This window comes from Ceratotherium simum, chromosome 20, assembly GCF_057802395.1.
Source record: "Ceratotherium simum simum isolate JZ-2026a chromosome 20, ASM5780239v1, whole genome shotgun sequence".
NCBI classification, from domain to species: domain Eukaryota; kingdom Metazoa; phylum Chordata; class Mammalia; order Perissodactyla; family Rhinocerotidae; genus Ceratotherium; species Ceratotherium simum.
Window position 1 is genome coordinate 20,661,462 of NC_141919.1, and position 19,703 is coordinate 20,681,164.

Sequence of the window (19,703 nt, forward strand, 5' to 3'; positions counted from 1 at the left end):
GAGAGGCCACCCTAGATGGTAGATGTTCATCGATTAAATAAAAAATCACTAATAAAAGATTAAAATTCAATAAAAGTTTTAATATATAATAAAATAAGGCAATAGAAAGCAAACAATTTTGACCAGAATGCATAAAAACAAAGTGGTCAATGACATTATTCATTTGGAAGTTTATACAACCTGAACTCTATGCAGCTTTTTTAGGACAGATCTTTGTGACTGGTTGGATATGGAAGGAAAATAAGGATGCCAGCAGCACAGCCAGCTCAGAGAAATGCAGGTGTTTCTCACATTTTACAGTCAATTCTCATTTTTCCCAGTAGTTATATTCTATAAAGTTGTCACAATTAGCATATACTGAACCATTGCTCCTAGGGGAAATACAGGATTAGGTTCCTATGAGGCTTGGGTCACAACATTTTCATCAACCAATCAATACATAACCTAGTTTTATGTGTGTTTCTGTCTGAAGACACATTATTTAATATATATTGTTGATTCACTGACATTGAACTCACAGCCAACAGTACTATAACTCATGCCTGAAGGAAGCTTATGTAACATATTTTTTTCCATAAGGCACATCATAGTCTTCTCGCACTCAGGAACAATAGACAGCACTTCAGCACTATGCTTGGGGGACATTTTAACAATGAAATCACCAACAAAAAGTGCAAAAAAAGAGGCACTAAATAGACTGTGAAAAGAACACTTGTTTACGGTATGAGAGTTGAAAGAAGAAGGCAGAGTGTCACTTTGCTTGATCTCAACTGGGAACAAACTTGAGATGACTCAAAATTTTTGCCACTGCACATGTCCGCAGATGGCCGTGCAAGTGCTGCAAGTATTGACTGGAAGTTACAAACAAATTTTAGCAAGTAGGTGAATTTGCAAATACAGAATCCACAAATGGGGAGGACCAACTGTATTTGCCAACTATAGAGAACGACTTGTGCTGCTTCTTACTATTCCATTGCACTTGTCTATTCTCTTTTGTCCACCTATAAAGCTCCTAGACTTCCTTTAAAACCCTTCTCAGGAAAACACACACACACACTAACTTCCTCCTCCTGTTACTTTTGCCTCTTATACTCATCTCTATTTTGCACAAATCAGATTATATTAAATTTATTGACATTCTCCTTTACCGGCCTATGAAATTCCTTAAGGTCAACAGCCACGTCCTAATACACGTATATAACCTTTACTGTGCTTACTATGTATTAAAAGGTACTTCACAGACAAGATCTTGTTTAATCTTACAATAATCTATCATCCCCATTTGACAGTTGCAGAAACAGAGGCCTAGAGCAGTTATGTCTGTCACTTGCCATATCTCAAGCTGCAGAGTTGGTATTCAAACCTAGAGCTCAAGCTTTTAACCATTATGTTATCCTAAATAAATAGTATTAGCCACCATATATAATTGACTGCTTACTATGTGCCAGGCATGGTGTTAAATACTTTAAACAAATTATCTCATTGAATCCACTAGATCCAGTTCTGTGTCTCCAACACATAGCAAAGTACATGACATATAAATACTTGTTGGATTGAATTTATTTCTTCTAACTCCCAAACTTTCCTTCTAAAACCAACAGCAAAACTCTACATTTACAGCAGTGGCCAGAATGACTTTCAGTGTTATACCACCCTTCTCCCCCACCAAGTTCCTCATCTCTTTCTCATTTGTATTCTTCTGTGGTTTTGCTATTGGTGTCTATGATGTTCACAAGGCAACTTTTCAAAGTATGGTAGTGCAGAAGACAGCAAAAGCACTGTCCACTTGAAAAATATCTCTCTTTAACAATAATTTCTAATGTGGTTTATATTATGACCTAAATCCTTATGGAGTAACAGAATCATGGAAGAGCTAAGCATTTTACTTGAGAACTGTGAGGTAAGCCCTATATGAAGCTAAAAGATGATTTTCTGTTTCCCAATGTAGCTTTGGATTCCAGTTCTATAGAATCTCCCAAACTGAGTTCAAAATAGGCAGGGAACCAGTTTTAGGGATGAGAAGCTAAAGTAGGGGAGTAAGCTTGTGGGAAAGTGAGGAGTAGGCTATAGAAAGTTTGCAAGACAGAAAGTGCAGGGCTCACATACATTACATGAATAAATGGGATCAAGGAAGGCTCAGCCTTAGGGCTAGAGTCAAAATCATTCATCTTCTTTCAAAAGTGAAAGTTTAATGGAGACAAGATTTGAGACTTCTTTTCATCTCTCTCTTTCTGCTCTCTTCCACAGAATATTTCAAATACTCCACAAGTAATTATTGTTAACAGTATAGCCAGGAAAATTGACCCAAAGGACAGAATCCTAACTCCCTTAAAAATCCCCATTTTTCTCCCAGTTATATGTCATGGTTTTGCTATTGGTCACTGCAATATTTAATAAACAAGAGAATCTCTAAGTGAATTCCAAGCCCTAGGTCAAAGGCAGAGGAAGTAAACATCTCCTGGGGCCGGGCAAGAACCTATATGAGTGAAGTTACCAGAGAGAGAACTCTCATCTTGAGCAGCCAGTGCTCAGCTCCAGTACATTCATAATTGTCAGAAGGAATAAAATCCTCTGTTGCTAGGCCTTTCGACTTTTCAAGAGAAGCCATAATCCTGGATTTTTATGTGAAATCTCCTGGTTTTAAATGTGGGCAATTAATTTAAAAGAAAAAATTTAAACACTGCATGCCAAACTATGTCTGTTGGCATTACCCAGAGGGAGACACCAGTTTGCAATCTCTGACTAGAAGAGTCCTAGTAGCCTAGGGGATATTTAGGGACCTCTTTCAAATTGTTCAGTGTGCCTCACCGCCCCCAAGAAACGGCAGTCCTGGAGGCCATCTTCTGAACAAACATCTCCCTCCTGCTGTGCCGCTGGCCTCCTCATGGACCTTGCCTTTTATGAGTTAACACTTGTCTCACAAAGTGCTTTCCAGGCCTCCGTAAACACGCTCCAGTCCACCCTGTGCATACGTGATCTATGACCTCTGGCTGCAGCAGGTCTTGGTGTGTGCTGAGAAGCCACTCTTGGAGGGCTCTCCTATCTCCTCCTCACTGCCCCAACTCTCACTCCCACCCTCTCCATCTCTCCTTTGAAGATCTGTTTCCTTTCTTTTCTTTCTCTTCTCTCTTAGTTCCCTCTCTTGTCTCATCTCTTAGTTCCCTCTCTTGTCTCATCTTTTTCTTTCTCACCTCTTCGTTCTTTTTCCTTCTCTCTCTGCTCTGCTCTTCCTCTTTTCTCGTTTTCTTCTTCTGTTTATTCTCTCCTCTCTTCCCTTGTCCTCAGTTACTCTCCTTTCCTCCCCCTACCTCCCCCCAGCCCGTTCCTTCCCTCTCCCAGCACCCGGGAACTGCGGAGAGCTCGCTCACCAGGAATACACCAACACCGGTTTCGAGTATTTCTTGTGGTGGGAGCGGAGGGTCAGGGAGCCCTTGCGCTCCAGCAAGTCCGTGGGTCCGAGCTCAAACCAGTGTTGCCCACTGCTGCACCAGTCCTGGCAGGAGCTGTCAGAGCTCTCCATGGCCGCCCTCGAGGTACAGACCTCAGAGGCGTTCCCTCTGCACCTGTCCTGCTCCCCGCGCCGCCGCCATCTACGAAGATTCGGCGTCTCTCATCTCCTAAGCAACCTGGGGCGGGGTCAATGGAGGGGCGGATCCCTTAAACCTAACAGCGGTGGTTTCCTACACAGCTTAACTACTGATAAAAACAAAACAAACAATGCCATGAGCCAGCCCGCCCGCCGGCTTTTCTGGCAGCTCTGTATGGGAAACAATAAAGTGCACTTGTTCTCAGAAAAAAAAAAAAAAAAAAAAACAAACAAACAAAAAAAAACTACACTTTACACTTCCCAGAATGCAATGAGGGGAGTGACCGGGCTGAGCGGAGGGAGAGAGAGAGGGAGGGGGGAGGGGGGGAGAGGGAGGGAGAGAGGGAGAGAACTGCATCCTGGGATTTGTAGTTTCGCCCGCCATCAGCCTACTCCCCAGAGCGGCTGGGCGGAGGAAACCGGAAGCGGCGGATCAGTTAAGGGCTACGGGCGTCTGAGCCCGGAGCGGGGTTTGTTGCCGCTATCCTTGCGGAAGTTCTTTTTACCATCTGTCATGCGTTGCCGCCACACCTTCTGCTTACAAGTTATGTAAGTTTGACTACAGGAGGGCAAGAGTACACTCCTCAAACCCTAACATATGTCATTTCTATACAGCTTTTCTGAGGAAGAGGAGGAGCGGAATCATTCAGCAAATCAGCTAAAAAGTCTGAGGATAAAAAGGCCTGGCTGGTTCCAGTTTCAGCTGCTGTCTCAACTTTTCTAAGCACGAGTTTCTTCCTCTGAAAAACGAAGGAGGGGGTGGGACCCTGGAGGGGGCAAGGGGGACACAAGAATCTGAGATCCCTTCAGGCTATAACGCTGAAAGACCCAACCTCTAGGTACAGTTTAGGCTTGCCAGGTTCTCCTCATTTTAACATTTGTTATTTTGTGACAACACAAATTCATCACATTATTGTGAGTTACACGTGAAAAGGAGATTTCAAAAAGATTATCTATGGCATCACCTTCAAGAAAGCATTGGATAGCTGTCTTGTAGAAGGAAGGTGCTTATATCATCTTTGACTTTCCCAGAGAAGAATATCGAACGCATCGGAATTCTCCTTCCCAACCTCAGTTGAGTACCTTAAGGCCATTAATGGACTTAATCACGGCCATCCCTCTGACCTGGCATAGTGCTTAGTACATGGCATCATTTCAGAGTATTGAATGAACGAATGAATGAACATTATGTTTGATTACCTTAGATTGACCTGGGCTTCCGTAAATTCCATAAGTGTTTTACTTCAAGACAACATGTACACAAAAATTCAAACTCAAAAACAAATTAAGAGATATTTCACATTACAAATAGATTCTTTCCTTTGCAAAAGATTTATTATAGCACTCCTATAAATAGTGAGGTGCTCTTCTGGATCCGCTTTCACAAATTTGAATACACACAACTACTAAGTGCTTTTCTGTGGCCTGTGGTGCCCAGTGTGCTCTGCTCGCCTGTAGTATGATAAGGCCTCTATTTTACTGACAGCCACTGTTAAGCCATGTTATTTAAAACCACATAAATAGTCTACTGTCACCAGCTAAGTGCTAGTAGAGTGCTGACCACTATTTTAGCCTTTTCTCTCTTGAAGGAATGAAAAGAAAAGTAGAAGTTAACTTTAAAAGGATAAATAAGATCCATGTTAAGTTCAGTTCTGTCCAATCAAAGCATAGCATATTGCTGTTGCTCCAAATTTATTACCATCATTACTATCACTGTTTGTTTGTGTGTTTATTTGATTTATGCTTAAAGTGGTGGCAACCTAATAAATGTGCAACCGACCCATCAGGTCTGTGCAACCGATTTGACTTAGAGATGGAAGCTGCCCAGAGCCAAGCCCTTTCTGCGGTGCGCAGGTGCTGCGGAGATTTAAAAGCTTTTCAGCACACCAAGGAGCAGCTAAGAAAACAAGCAAAACAAACATAGCTTATTATTTTAGAGTTCCTTAAGCCAAGCTGACAGCCTATTTGAGTCTATGAATATGCTTTCTTGTTATACTCTTTCCCCTTTATATCAACTTTATGAGCTTTATTGTCTTCTGTGTCTACTAAATACCTCTCAACATCCTCATGTTGGGATGTAGGAAATTAACTCTCCGATATCCTCCAATTCAGATGCTTTCTATTCTCATTGTATACACCAGTACATCCTGTAGAATTTTTGGTTTGTTGATTCCTTATCGATAAAATAGGAATAGAACAAGATTTATCGCAGAGGAGTTTTGTGAGAATTACGTAAGATAATAAATACATTGAAAGCAGGTGGAACAGTGCCTAATAGATGCTCAGCCCTCAATTAAATTTCAACTACTACTGCTATTATTATATCCTAACTTTGTCCTTATCATTTGGGAAAAGTGCCCTAAAATGTGATTGTTGTTTGTGTGAAATTTCCTAAGTATACTCATTTTTTTTCAAGCTCTGCCTGTTTACAGGCAAATGTCTTTTTAATGAATATCTTTTTATAGTATTTTAATATGAAATTTAGTAGTCTGAATCAGAAAAATGTTGGTAAGATATTTGGATATGTTACCAGTGATAATGATGGCTTTGTATTCATATAGAATCTTTTCTCTTCAAAACCATTACTAAGCTTTATACTTTATAAATGTGAAATCACTGATCCTCAACACATTTGACCTATTCCTGTTTTCCTTAAACTTCATAAAACCAATGAAGTGTAGGACTTAAAGCAATGCCTTCTATTTATATTAATCTCTTTTCACCATAATAGCCTTGGAGTGAGAAAATTACAGCTCAGGTAGCTCAAACAGGATTTTTCTGTAGGATAAGTGCAGGCAGACCAACTCAGGAAGGGGGAATCTTGCCATCTGAGCCTAGTCTAATGTATTTCTTTATTAGCATTATCAGATTCTTAAAGAGGTTGCCAAGAAGACCTGAGCAGGACCGCCAACTTAAACAGACGTAAACAAGCCAGATGTAAATGGCCACAGAGGCAAATCTCTTTAACACCTCCTTTCCGTTCCTGTCTTAACAGTCATCTGCTCAATTCCCAGAAAAGCCCCTGCTCAGAACCTTCCAGAGTCACCATCAGCATATTCTCCCCCCAGCATTAAAATTTCCTCTCTCTACCAAATGTCATTTAATGAAGCTGAGAGACAAAATTTAAAATTACCTAAGAAAATTAATTTGTCTTATTTCTATGTTGAATCTAGTTTAAATATATTAAAAACTTGTATTTAAAGTGTATAACACCCAGAAGTTAAAAACTAAGTATTTATGTCCTAATCAAGGATTGCCTAGTATTCTTTTAGCTCTCCAGGAATAGAAGCCTCTCGTCACTCACCATATATACATCTAGGGGTTCACATTTGAATATTTTATATAAAAAAGTTGGAATCCACCTGCTATGTCAAAATGAATGAGAAGTGTCTGGTTATCCCTTCCTCTTCCATGTCCTACTCCTTCTCTTCTTTTCTTCTTTCTTCTCCTTTGTCTCTCTCCTCCTTCCCTCTCTCCCTCTGTTTCCTCCTGTTCCTCCTTTGAGAAGCAGTATGGATTTTAGAGTCAAATCTATTGCTGAGCACCCAAGAGAATCTGGTACAATTCAAAGTTACATGAAAAATATGAAAGAAAAATAATAAGACCTAGAAACCAGGGCCAAAATTTATATGAATAAGCTCATGCTTAATGACCCAGGAACTCTCAAAGGACTCAACTCTGACAAAACTTTCAATCATCTTTCCTTTCCTTTAACTATTCATGACTACCAATGGTCTTTTTCAGAATGATTTTAACCTTGAGTATGATTCCTCTGTGCTTCTAATTTGGATTGTAAACCTATTAGGCATTGACTTGCTCCCAAACCATTATTATTAACCAGTATTAAGTGTTGTCATGCAACAGGCATTATTTCTGAACTCCTGCTATCATCATGGGGGATCAATTTATTAAATATTCAATGTATAGTATTCTATAATTCAGCATTTCCCTTATTTTGATATCTAATACAACCAGTAAGTGAAATTCTTTGGCATAACTGTCCATAACTATTACAATAAAATTTTAACATCCTGGATTAGTAATGACATGCTCTAACATAAATGTAGATTAGGGATTTCTTTAATATCCTACAAATTGGATATCCTTAATTATTCAAAGACTGAATATCCATTTTCACAAATGATCTAAGCCCTTGGTTTCTTCCTTTTCTCCTCTGTGCTGCTTTGTCTTTTTGGCACCTTCATTGTTTATTAGCAGCAAGAGCAAAGACAATTTAGCTACCAGTTAACAGTTCTTATGAAAGCAATTAGTGCTTGAAATTAAGTTCAGTATTGCTGTGGCTTTCTTTGTTCCTGAGAACAAAGAAGAAGCTCAGATGAAAGAAGTTGGATTAGGGCTCCTTTCTGCTCCTGGCATTGATGGACATTTTCCCATATCCCCCACAAGACCCACCCCCAGCTGCATGGTGAGCAGGCTGGTAAGCAACTGAGTGAAAGGCTTCTCCCAGAGGGTCAGGTGTATGCAGATGGTTTCTGGTTGTTGAGTAAGGCAAGCACACAGCTGAGGATGCCCAGAGTCACCAGTCTGGGGTAGGGGTAGGAAGCTCAGGGAAGAAGCTGGAAAACTTCCTGAACCTTGAGGGACTGTCTGAGCTTTGCATGATTTTGAATTTCTGGTGTTCAGCTGGCATATGTCAGACTTGTGGTGTTGTTTCCTCTGTTAATTAAATCTATTTCTATAACATCATGTTTAGGTTGCTTTAAATTAGGGAGGCTTTGGCTATTCCAGGGGAAGGATAATTTTCTAAAGAGCCAAGAGGGGACTAAAAGCAAATATGACAATATTAAAAATAATAACAATAGAGGAAATAGAGACTTAGACTTAGAATAAGGATTTTCAAGACCAAGGGTTCATTTAGTTTCTTGTTGCCCATTCTATGACTAATTAGTATATTCCTTACAATTTGAAGCATGGTTCAAGTTGGGGAAAAGAGAGTTGAAATGTTTCTTTTCATAGGAAGCTGGAGGTACCATTCAGCAAATAGAGTTTGCCAGAAAAGGAGTGTTTCTGAGGTGCTGTGCTAAGGGGACTATAAAGGTGAGAGTCCACCATGGAGCCTGCCCTCTAGGAGAATGGGAGGCAGGGTCAGCTGCTTCATTATTCCCCCACCTTGACTACCTGTCTCTTCCTCCTGGGCTTACCACACACCTTCTCACCCTGCTAGGATTGAGGAAGGGAGGAGAGGTAAGGGGAGAGAAGGTCTTATTTGACTGCTGACTTTGGAATCCTGTGTCAAGGCCCTCTGGGTGATGATGCGCAAATGTTGCTCATGGGAAGCTTTTGTGCATTCCTCCGGGGCCTCCTGAGAGGGCTGCATTGTTGCTAAGAGCAGGATATGTCTCCTCCTGATTGTTGAGGTCACCTCACCCTAGCAGGCATACTTCTTGGGCAGAGTCCTTTGAAATCAGTTCATGCCCAGGAAATCTCTCCAGTGTCCATTCTTGCCCCTGTAACACTCAGCACTTTTGGTGCCATCCAAACCCTGGAAACACAGGCTGCTTCTCTCTGTGCTCTGCCATCATACACAGCTCCAGGATGTCTCTGACCTTTAGATATTTCTAGGCTAGAAATGGGCACCACTCAGCAGGTGCTCCAAAAGCTGGGGCACATGTCAAGCACTCAGAGAGAATTTTAAAACCTCTCTCACTTGGCTTGAATGAAAAGGGGAGAAGAGAAGAGGAAACTATAGCATTATGCCAACTCTCTCCAAAGAAATCCTCACTACTGCTCTCTCTCCCTGCCATCAGTCTGACCTTCACATATGTATAAACTGAGGGTAGTGATGGTGGACCCTTAGCAAAACCAACCAAACTGGTCTGGCACCTCATTTCAACACTCAGCACAAGTAACAACTTCTCTATGAAAGCGTGTCTCCCCGTCTCCACTGGCCACCCCACATTCTCCAGCTAGAACTGATCACTCCCTCCTCTCTGCTCCCACAGCACCTTAAACACATTTTATGATGGCACCCATCACACTGTACAAAAGGTAATTATTTATACGTCTGTCTTCCCTGCTAGAGTGAATGGAGGACACCATCATTTTGGCATCCTCAGTGTGTAGCACAATGCCTGGAACCTGGATGATAATCAAGAAAAAGCAAAGCCAACATTCACTGAGCACTTTCTAGTTTCCATCACAATACTAGGCACTCCAACATATATATTATCTCCTTTAATCATCACAGAAGGCTTATGAAGTTGGAACTATCTTAGATCTGTTTTAAAGATGAAAAAAATAGGGCTTATTTCATTCAAGTGAGTTTCCAAAATCATGCAGTTACTAAATAGTAAAGACAAGATTTGAATGCAGACAGTTGGACTCCCAACCCAATCTTTACTCAGTATTTTCCTCCAGTATCATAGAACACTAATTAATTATAGTTAAAGTTGTGACTTATTTTCCAATTAATTAAAAACTAATTTTTAAAAATCAATTCAAAATTAATTTTTAAATTTCTTCTAATTAAAATATTATTTGACTATACATTTTATTCCAAATTTACTTTGAATAGTTTATTTAGCATGTATCATTTATATGAAAATATTTAGAACAGGTATTCTTAAGCCGGAATTTGTAACTCAGACCAAAAAAAAAAAAAATTACAGCTTTATTTTCGCTAACCTCTAATTGAAATTTACATTTCCTTCAATTATGAATGTAGGCAACAGACCACAATGGATTAGCAATGCCTGTGACTCTATCACAAATAGAAATCACAGATATCTTCTTATTACATTATTGCTGTTGCAAATATCCCAAAATAGCATTTATACTCATACTACTTTGAAATTCTGGTGGTTATCAGATCCATACTGGATCTTGTTAATTAATGCATTAATAAAAAATATAATATAATATATACTATATAATACTATATCACATATAATAGTTTAATATAATACTATATCACAAATTTGTGTAGTTTTTTAGTATTTGGATAAGCTACTATGATTAGTTCCCTTTGTAATCCTATGTATTACTTTATGCATTTAAAAAGCATTATTCAGAAAAGAGGTAGATAGACTTTACCAGATGCTCAAAAGTTCTAATTCACACACACCAAAAAAGTTAAGAAACTCTGGTTTTGAGTTTAAAACATATAAATAATTTATTAAATATTAGCTAAATTCTCAGTTGTTAGTTTTTTAAAAAGTCTGCTGTGCATTTGTCCTGAATCTCCTTTTTTTCCTACCAAGAGAAAAAGTAATAAAGATCTAGGCCTGACTTAGAGGAGTCTGAATATATGTTTGATGAATGAAAAAGTAAATAAATAACTAAAAAAATTATGAAGAATAATTTACATCATCTACCAAAAACATTATGAAAGATTAGTATTAATAGAAGATAGACTGAAATTATGATATTCAAACTATTTGGAAAGAATTTGACCAAAAGGAAACTCTTCTATGTCCTTAAGATCTTTCTATTATGCCAACTCTAGAAGACAGAGTCTGAGAAAGAAAAAAGTGCAGAAGGAAATGAAAATTTCCTTGCCTGTAGGATTGAATTAGAAGTAGTCATATAATTGCTTTAATATAAAGTAGGTCTAGATATTTTCAAAGTAACACTAATGATGTCTAGTTAAAGCTTCCCTACTCATAGTGACTCAGCCAGTACACTGTTGATGACAAATGACAGAAAGCCAAATCAAACTACTTAACACAAAAAGAGAAATTTTTTGACTCATGTAACTAGGAATTCCAGCAGCACTTCTGGCTTCAAGCATATCTGAATCCCAGGGCTGGATGATGTCTTTGGGATGCTGTTTCTCTATTTCTTGGTTCTGCTTTCCTTCTTGGGTTAGCTTATTCTCAGGCAAGCCCTCCCCAAATAGCCACTTACATTGTTCAATGTACAACTTACATTGTTCCCCCACTCTGCCACAACATAAAGTGTTCGTTCCTCTTTCCTCTAGTCCAGCATAAGTCCTAGACACCAACTGGCCTGACTTGACTCGTGATTATTCTGAAAAAAATCACTAGCCAGGCCCAGCGGTAATGTGGTACTCTCCTCAGTTTGGTCTGTGTCGTGGGGTCCCCTCCAGGGATGAGGTCTGCCCTTTCTGAGCAATCTAGACTGAAAGTATGGGATTGGACTAAAGGGAAAAATAGATTGCTATTGCCAAAATAAGGGGAAAGCATGCCTGATAGGCAATAGATCAACAGTATCCACTGTAGATAACAATAAGACACCCCATCCATATATTACTTTATAAAATATTTTTACATATACTCTCTTACTTTGCCCTTACAAAAATTACATGGGATATATATTGTCATTTCTATTTCTAAGATGAGTAAACTGAATCACATATCTAGTAAGAGGCAAAGCCAATCTTACATCCTTTAGACTCTAAGGAATGTTCTCATTCTCATGCTACTACAGACACTATACATATAGTTATCTGTTTGCAGGAGTCTGGTCTCTAGGACTACAGGACTATTTCCTCAGCTTAGCCTTTACCTCTATAACTTCTGTCTCCTCTGGATGTGCTATAACTTTTCCTAAGGCATTAGGTAGCTGTATGTTAGGTTAACAGTATGTTTCCAAAGTTCCTCTCTTGTTAATTTCCTCTAAAATTACACAATTCAATACCCCAGGGCTTTCATAAAATATGATCAAATACTTTGGGTCTCTTTTCCCTTGGCCTTGTCACTTCGGTCAAATTTCATTTTTGTCCTGAAGAACATCTGGCTCACATTTTGCCTTTCTTTTACTCTCATCCTCTGTGTTTGGATTGATTTTCCTTTCTCTGAGTCACCCCATCCCCCTGTGGTGTGTCTGTTGTCTCTGATAGGACTTTCTTCCTCCGAGTTCTCATGTCACTCTAGAATCCAGAGATGGAAAAGGGTATCTGGATTTCTAAAACATTTCAACATAAGCTTTTATTCCACAGTGGAAGGTTAAATGCTTTGTTTTCCCCAAAGCTATGATTTTAGAATAAGTATGATTTTATTTTCATATAAAATTCTAAGAAAAGAAAATACCGGGGCCGGCCCAGTGGCATAGTGGTTAAGTTTGTGCACTCTGCTTTGCCAGCCCGGGATTTGCAGGTTCAGATCCTGGGTGTGGACCTATGCACCACTCATCAAGCCATTCTGTGGCAGTGTCTCATATATAAAATAGAGGAAGATGGGCACAGATGTTAGCTCAGGGCCAATCTTCCTCAGCAAAAAAGGAAGATTGACAACAGATGTTAGCTCATGGTCAATCTCCCTCACCAAAAAAAAAAAAAAAAAAAAAAACCAAGACCTCAATACCCTTTATAAAGATATTCGAAGAGCCTGTATCCAGTTCTATCAAGAATTACAATTTTAATAGTAAAAGAAACTACCCTGAAATGTATTTTAAATTTAATTATATAGCTCATGCTTGTGTCATCTCTTCTCATTTACCAGTGTCTATTCTATTTCATTTAAGATGAACTAAATTTCTGTTTCTGACTGAACCTTATTATTATTGAAAAATGCATCATATTTTCTCCCAGTGTGGATATGCATGAGGAGAATATTTTGTGTAAAAATTAATTGCTTTTTTTTTCTTGACCTATTACAAGGAGGACTATTTTGGAAGTAAAATATATTAATGATTACTCTGATTCACCAGTTTGAAAGGTTTCTTCAATATTGTGACATAAAATTTCCTTCCATTATAGTGAGAATATGGGATAAATGTTTTCTCCAGATGGCTATAATTTCTTATTTTCCATCTAAATTTATAAGAGTCATGGAATAAACAAGCCTAGAATCTCAGCTCACTGGAAGGGAGAGTAAAGGTTATTTGGTACAGCATCTTAGCCAAAGTAGAAATGTAGTCCTGGCTTCTAAAATACTGCTGAGAATACTCATCCTGCCTCCACATGAGATCAGGAGAAGGAGCTCACGCTTCACAAAGGTGGCCAATTGGCCAATTTTGTACAAGTATAATCATAAGTTCCATCTTACGTTGAGCTAACGTGAGCTCTCTTGCTAGATGCACCTGTTGGTTCTGCATCTGGAAGATAAAAGATGTCTTATTTCTCTCTCTCCTGAGATCCTTTCAGATATTTGAAGAGCATTAACATGCCTTTTCTTTTCCCAGCTAAACAAAGTAAACAGACCTACCTAGTCTTCATCTTTCTTACTGCTGACACCTCTGGATGTGCATCACTTTGATCAAGATCCCCTTCAAAAGGGCTTCTTGGAAAAGTACACAGTGTTTCACTCTAATGGGTGGTGAGTACAGTGGGACTACTGTGTTCCATACATTTCGTTCTGTGCTTTTATTTGCACAACCTAAGCAGGGGAGGAAGAAAGTAAGAGAGGAAAAGGGAAAGGAAAGAAGAGAAGTAGGGAGGGAAGGTGGGAGGGAGAAATAGAAAACAGATGAACTGAAACCAGATCAGAAGAAATAAACAAATTCAAAATATTTGTATGCCTCGAGGCTACTAGTAGGATCAGAACTACCATCTGGAGACTAAGCTTTGGACCTCTGGCAAGGTTGGAGAGCTTATATCAAGGCTCCTGCATTAAGCCAGGGGTCTTTGAAGCAACCATTGAAGGGGCCTGTGAAAACACAAATCCTCCCTGAAGCAAAATATCCCCAATTTAGACTCTCAAGATTCTCCCAGATTAAATTCAACCAATGTGAGCTCACGAGAAACTATTGGCAAATATAAAAGGAAATGAGCTAGGATAAGCAAAAGTAACAAAGAACAGATTTAGGTCCCCCACCGCTCCCCAACTCAGATTTTGGATTATTAGATGCAGCATGTGAGATAACTCTAAATGGAAATTCTAAAGAAACAATCTTGGAATCATAAAACAATCTGATCAAGGGATAAATCACTACCAAAAATGGTCAGAGAAACTTTCAATGTGAACTTGGATGCATTAATAATCAGTTTCCCCCTCTCATCATGAAAATCTTCTGAAAGCTGCAAGAAATGTGGAAAACAAAAATTCAAATTTTGATAAAATTACGAGACAGATTCTAAAATTTTTGTAAAGGCTGCTGAGCCTTCAGGATTCACATGGCAATAAGTTGAGAGAAGCCAAAGAGTGTTGTGGTAGGCAGAAACCTAAAATCCATGCCCCCCACCAAGATTTCCTGTCCTAATCAGAAAGAGTGTGAATATAATGAATGCAATAGCATACCTGTGATTATGTTATATTACATGATGAATGGTATTTTGCAGATGCAATTAAGAGTACTAATCAGTTGACTTGGAGTTAATCAAAAGGGAGATAATCTGGGTGGACCTAATCTAATCACATGAGCCCTTGGAAAGCAGAAAGTTTTCTCTGGCTGGTGGCAGAAGTGAAAATCAAAGGGATCTGAAATAGAAGGATTCAAGGTGTCATTCATAGCTTTGAAGATAGAGGGGCCATGTGAGGGGTGGGAGAGTGGCCTCTAGGAGCTGTAAGAGTGATCCATAGCTCACAGCTAGCCAGCCAAATGGAGACCTGGGTCCTACGATTGCAAGGAAATTAATTCTGCCAACAACCAGAATGAACTTGGAAGTGTTTTCTTTCCCAGAGACTCCAAATAAGAGCCTAGTCCAGCTGACACCTTGATGTTGGCTTGTGAGACCCTAATCAGAGAACCCAGTGAAGCCTGCCCAGACTTCTGACCTATAGAACTGTAAACTAATAAATGAGTGTTGTTTTAAGCCATTAAATTTGTGGTAATTTGTTATATAGCAATAGAAAACTAAAATAAGTGATATTTCAGAAAGTACTACGTTTTGAAAAGTTCCTAAAGATGATAAGGCACATCTTGAGGTACAGAAAGTATCCTTAATGAGCAGCAAATGGATTGGGGAGAAGGTGAGGTGAATAGTATCAGGTGGCCCCCTTATGATTGACATAAGTAGAAGAGGAGGGCTGAAAAGAGTTTGCCAGTTTATACTCTCCAATGAACCTAGTTCTTATAATCTTTGCTAAAAGAGGACATTTTGATTGTTCTTTTCATCAATATAAAATTATGTCCTTCGTTCCATTTTCATTCTTTTGACTTTGAATTATACTTTGATATTAATGTTGCAACATCTACTCTTTGGTTATTTGTGTTTTCCTGGTGTGTTTTGCTTATCTTTTTTTTTTTTTTTTTAGCCATCTAGCATTATCTAGGATAGGGTTCATTTATAGATAGAATATAGTTAATCTTTGCTTTTCAAAAGGGAATTTAAACCATTTTCTTTTGTTGTCATAATTTATTTATCTAGTTACATTATCTTTTTTCTTTCTTTTCAATGTTTTCTAGCTTTCCTTTTATTTCTGTCTACTCTATGAACTATGCTTTATTTGCTATTATGTTGTCCATTGATTTCAAAAAGTATACATTCTATTTTTAATTGTATTAGTGGTTCCTACGAATCTTTCCCAACATATTCTTTAACCTGTACTTCCCTATTTTTCAAGATCAGGAATGAAATGTCACCTTTTGACATTATATAAGATGACAGTGCTAAGAACAAAGTATGCCATCAACAAATGCTTATTTGATTAGACTGAGTTGAAACTAGTTTGTTCTTCAATCTCATTTGAAATTATTTGAGGCATGGGATTCATACATCTCAGACAGGTAGGGGTGGGGGGATTTTAAGCAATATGGCCTCTGGTAACGCAAGCAGAAATGTTTCTAAATGAATGGTAAGAAAGCACTGCCAAACTTTCATTATTGTTACTTACTACTCTTTTTTGAGAGCCATCCAAGTGCTATATTTTTAAATGTATGTATAAGAATCAGTAAAGTAGTTGACAATCAATCTCTCTTCCTGTTCAAACAAAATCCAAGGAAGAAAGATGGTTAATTTACTTTTCAGTGTCTTTTGCTTCCTCCTAATCTAAACTCCCATGCCAGGGGTGTAGCAGTACCTCCACAATTCCCAGAATGAGTCTCTGAGCACCTGCATGTGACATCCTATCCAAGGGCAATTTGACTGTCAGGATATATCATCATCAAGTCCTTCAACAAGTTGCCCAACTTATCACTACAACTCCGTGAATAGCTTTGTCTGGATGACATCGTCCTAAACACCTAAATCCAAGAAAGACTAGTGGAAAGCAGTTTCAAAGACCCACACAGTGGTTTCATTAAGGTTTATGGATAAGACATGATGGCCATGAAGGTGGTTTGGGAGAAAAACCAGTCGTCACTTCTGTTTGCCTTCTATTTCCTGCCCATATTACTTTTCCAATTGCAGGATATGATTTATAGCTGATCTAAGGGTTTGTTAGCATGACTCCCAGAGGCTTCTGGGAAAGTAACCCCTATTCTGGCTCTGCAGTGCTGTTTAAGAATATACTTGGATCAGGATGCAGTAGTCTGGAGAGACAAAGAGAGATGAATGGGGACTATTCATGCTTAGGTTTACTGTACTGTATTATACTGCCTCCTATAACCATACTGTATGTTGTATTGAGAGATTGAATATACAAATAACAATGACCAGACCATATATAAAAATAGAAGTCTGACCCACAACCTGCAACACCCTGCCCAGGAAATCAACCAACCCAGGAAGCCAGCCTGCTGTAAGTCAGACTTGCAGGAAGTCAGACTGCTATCTCTAGTCATCTTCCAGGAAGCCAAACAATAACCCCTGCAACAATCAATCTCAAATGGCCAGGACTTGATTACTAACTGACAGCTTTCCTAATTTTTGTCCCCAGCCTGCCTACCGCTTCCCCATGCCAAAATTCTCCAATCAGGGCATACCTGAAGCCTTCTCTTTTTTCCACTCCTCAGCCTGCCTTTGAGTCTCTGCCAAAACTCAAGGGATGGTGGTTGACTCCTTTGCTATAGAAAGCTCTGAATAAATAGCATTTTCTTGTTCTCATTTGGTTTGTCTTCATTTATTTCCACAGTATAAAGCTGAGTTTAAGGAGGTGCTCCTAGCTCTGAAGAAGTGGTCCCCAGCACGTATCCAGGCTAGTCTCCTTAGAGAACTGACCCAGTCTTGTGTGTTTAAATCTAGGTGTAAACAGAAAGACCACTAAGTGTCCAGTGGTATGACCCTTACTCAGATGTTATCATCTGTAACTAGGCACCCAGTGGTGAGAATTTCAGAAGCCAGAACCTCCATCTGTCCTGAATGATGTTGCTGACCTCTGTGATATGCATCATGACTGTGCTGTTTTCCTTTTATCTCCTTTAGATAATTAACCCTCATTTGATCTACCCAAAGAGCATGTGTCTGGTGTTTCCATCAGCCTGAGCCTACAACTGACACTGGCAATACAATGGTCATGTATGTTCCACTTCTCAGATTGGGTAGGTAGGGTTATATATTTTGGAGATGAATATAAAGATTTTTGTCTTCTGTCCAAGGCTAGAATTTATAAGTAGATGACTGCTTATAGTAGTACTTCTTAACCTGGGGCTAGGTACCATTTAGGGGAGAAAGGGTAATACAGGCAGAAAGAGCAGCATAAGAAAGGTGAGGAGGCAGGAATGGATAGAGCAATGTTGCACATCTCATGGGCCTCCAAAGTATGCCATATGGTTTACATATAATTTCAAACACAGACTTCCAGCTTCTACAATCAGAGGATTAGTGGAAGGAAAGACTTTAGCAACCACCTTTGCCCTGAGGGCAGCCTTTTTAAGACCATTTATTTCTGGGTTCTCTTGCATTAAAAGGATAAGCAACACCCACACAGGCTCCACTGAGCTCCCAAGACATCCCCATCTGGATGTTGTTCTCCTTCATTCCCACTGCACAAGGACCACAATCACATTTAACTCTAAGTGGGACCTTGACGCAGTCCAGATGTCCATTTTCAATCATTTGAGACCTAAATATGTCAATAAATATTTTCAGAGGGAACATTAGGTAAAACAATTATTTGCCAAATATGAATGTCTCCTTCTCTCTTTGCATTGCCAATTCCCTATTTGGTATTAATCACGGTTGCTAATATTCATGTCATCATTTATAATAGAGCTCCCAATTCTGTCAGTTTGCAATATATCATTCAAGTAGCAGCAATTTTTTTTCTTAAGAGTTTTGTTTAAGTCTTACGTGCATTGTAGAAAATAAGAAAGAAAGGGAACAAAGAGGGAAGGGAGGAAGGAAGGAAGGAAAATAGTAGCATCATGTCATATCCCAGCTTAAAATAATTCAAGGGCTTCCTACAGCTCTTGGAATAAAATTACAATTCCTTATGTGACTTAGAAGCCTTTATCCATGAATGGGGTCCTGTTTACCTCTCCAGCTCCATTTGGTACTCTCTCCCACTCCACCACGCTGCATCAACCACACTGGCATCATTCCTGCTTCTATGGCGTGCTGAGTCCTTTTCCACATTACAACTTTTGTTTTTGCTATTCCACCTCCTTGATCACTATTCTCCTCACTTTTTGTATGGGCAGCTCTTCTCATTCATCATGTCCCATCTCGACTCCCCTGTCTAAGGTCACCCTCAACCACCAACCCATTTACTCTCCATCACACAACCCTATCTTTTTCCTTTGTTAGAAAACCAAAACCACTTCATTTCTTTGTCTAGTTGGTTATTGTCTTCCTCTCTAGGATGTCATCTCTATGAATCCAGTGACTTCGTTTTCATTCAACAACTGTATCTCCAGCATCTAGTAGAATCCCTGGCACATTGTTGACATTCAAAAAATGTTTGATGAATAAATAAATGGAAAGAATATTCATGATCAACTAAAACCATATTTTCTGTGTGGTAATAGATTTTCTTACATGCACATACAATCATTATAGGCAGAATCAAGGAGTTACTTGACTTTTAAATAATTTTTAATTTGGTGAAAAGGAGTATGGCATCATATGAATATTCTAAAATCTATTTAATCATTGTCCCTTATTATTGGAAATCTAGTTTTTACCATTTTTCATTATTATAAGCACTATTATCATACATAAACTTGAAGCTAATATAATTATTAAAATTACTTACTAAAGTGGCTTTGCTAGATCAAAATCTTTTTTTTTTTTTTTTGTGAGGAAGATCAGCCCTGAGCTAACATCCATGCCAATCCTCCTCTTTTTGATGAGGAAGACTGGCCCTGGGCTAACATCTGTGCCCATCTTCCTCCACTTTATAGGGGACGCCGCCACAGCATGACCTGACAAATGGTG

At 38.9% G+C, this 19,703-nt stretch overlaps 1 protein-coding gene across 1 annotated transcript in view; it reads right to left on the reverse strand.

The window, feature by feature from the left end:
• The window catches only part of CFAP95 (cilia and flagella associated protein 95), a 70,908-nt gene extending 67,318 nt beyond the window's left edge, over nt 1–3,590 (reverse strand). Inside the window, exon 1 of the mRNA XM_004440632.3 lies at nt 3,369–3,590. Coding sequence (XP_004440689.1) covers nt 3,369–3,520 — 152 coding nt within the window. The 5' untranslated portion in view covers nt 3,521–3,590. The remainder of the gene's footprint in view (nt 1–3,368) is intronic.
• Nucleotides 3,591–19,703: the final 16,113 nt, after the last annotated feature.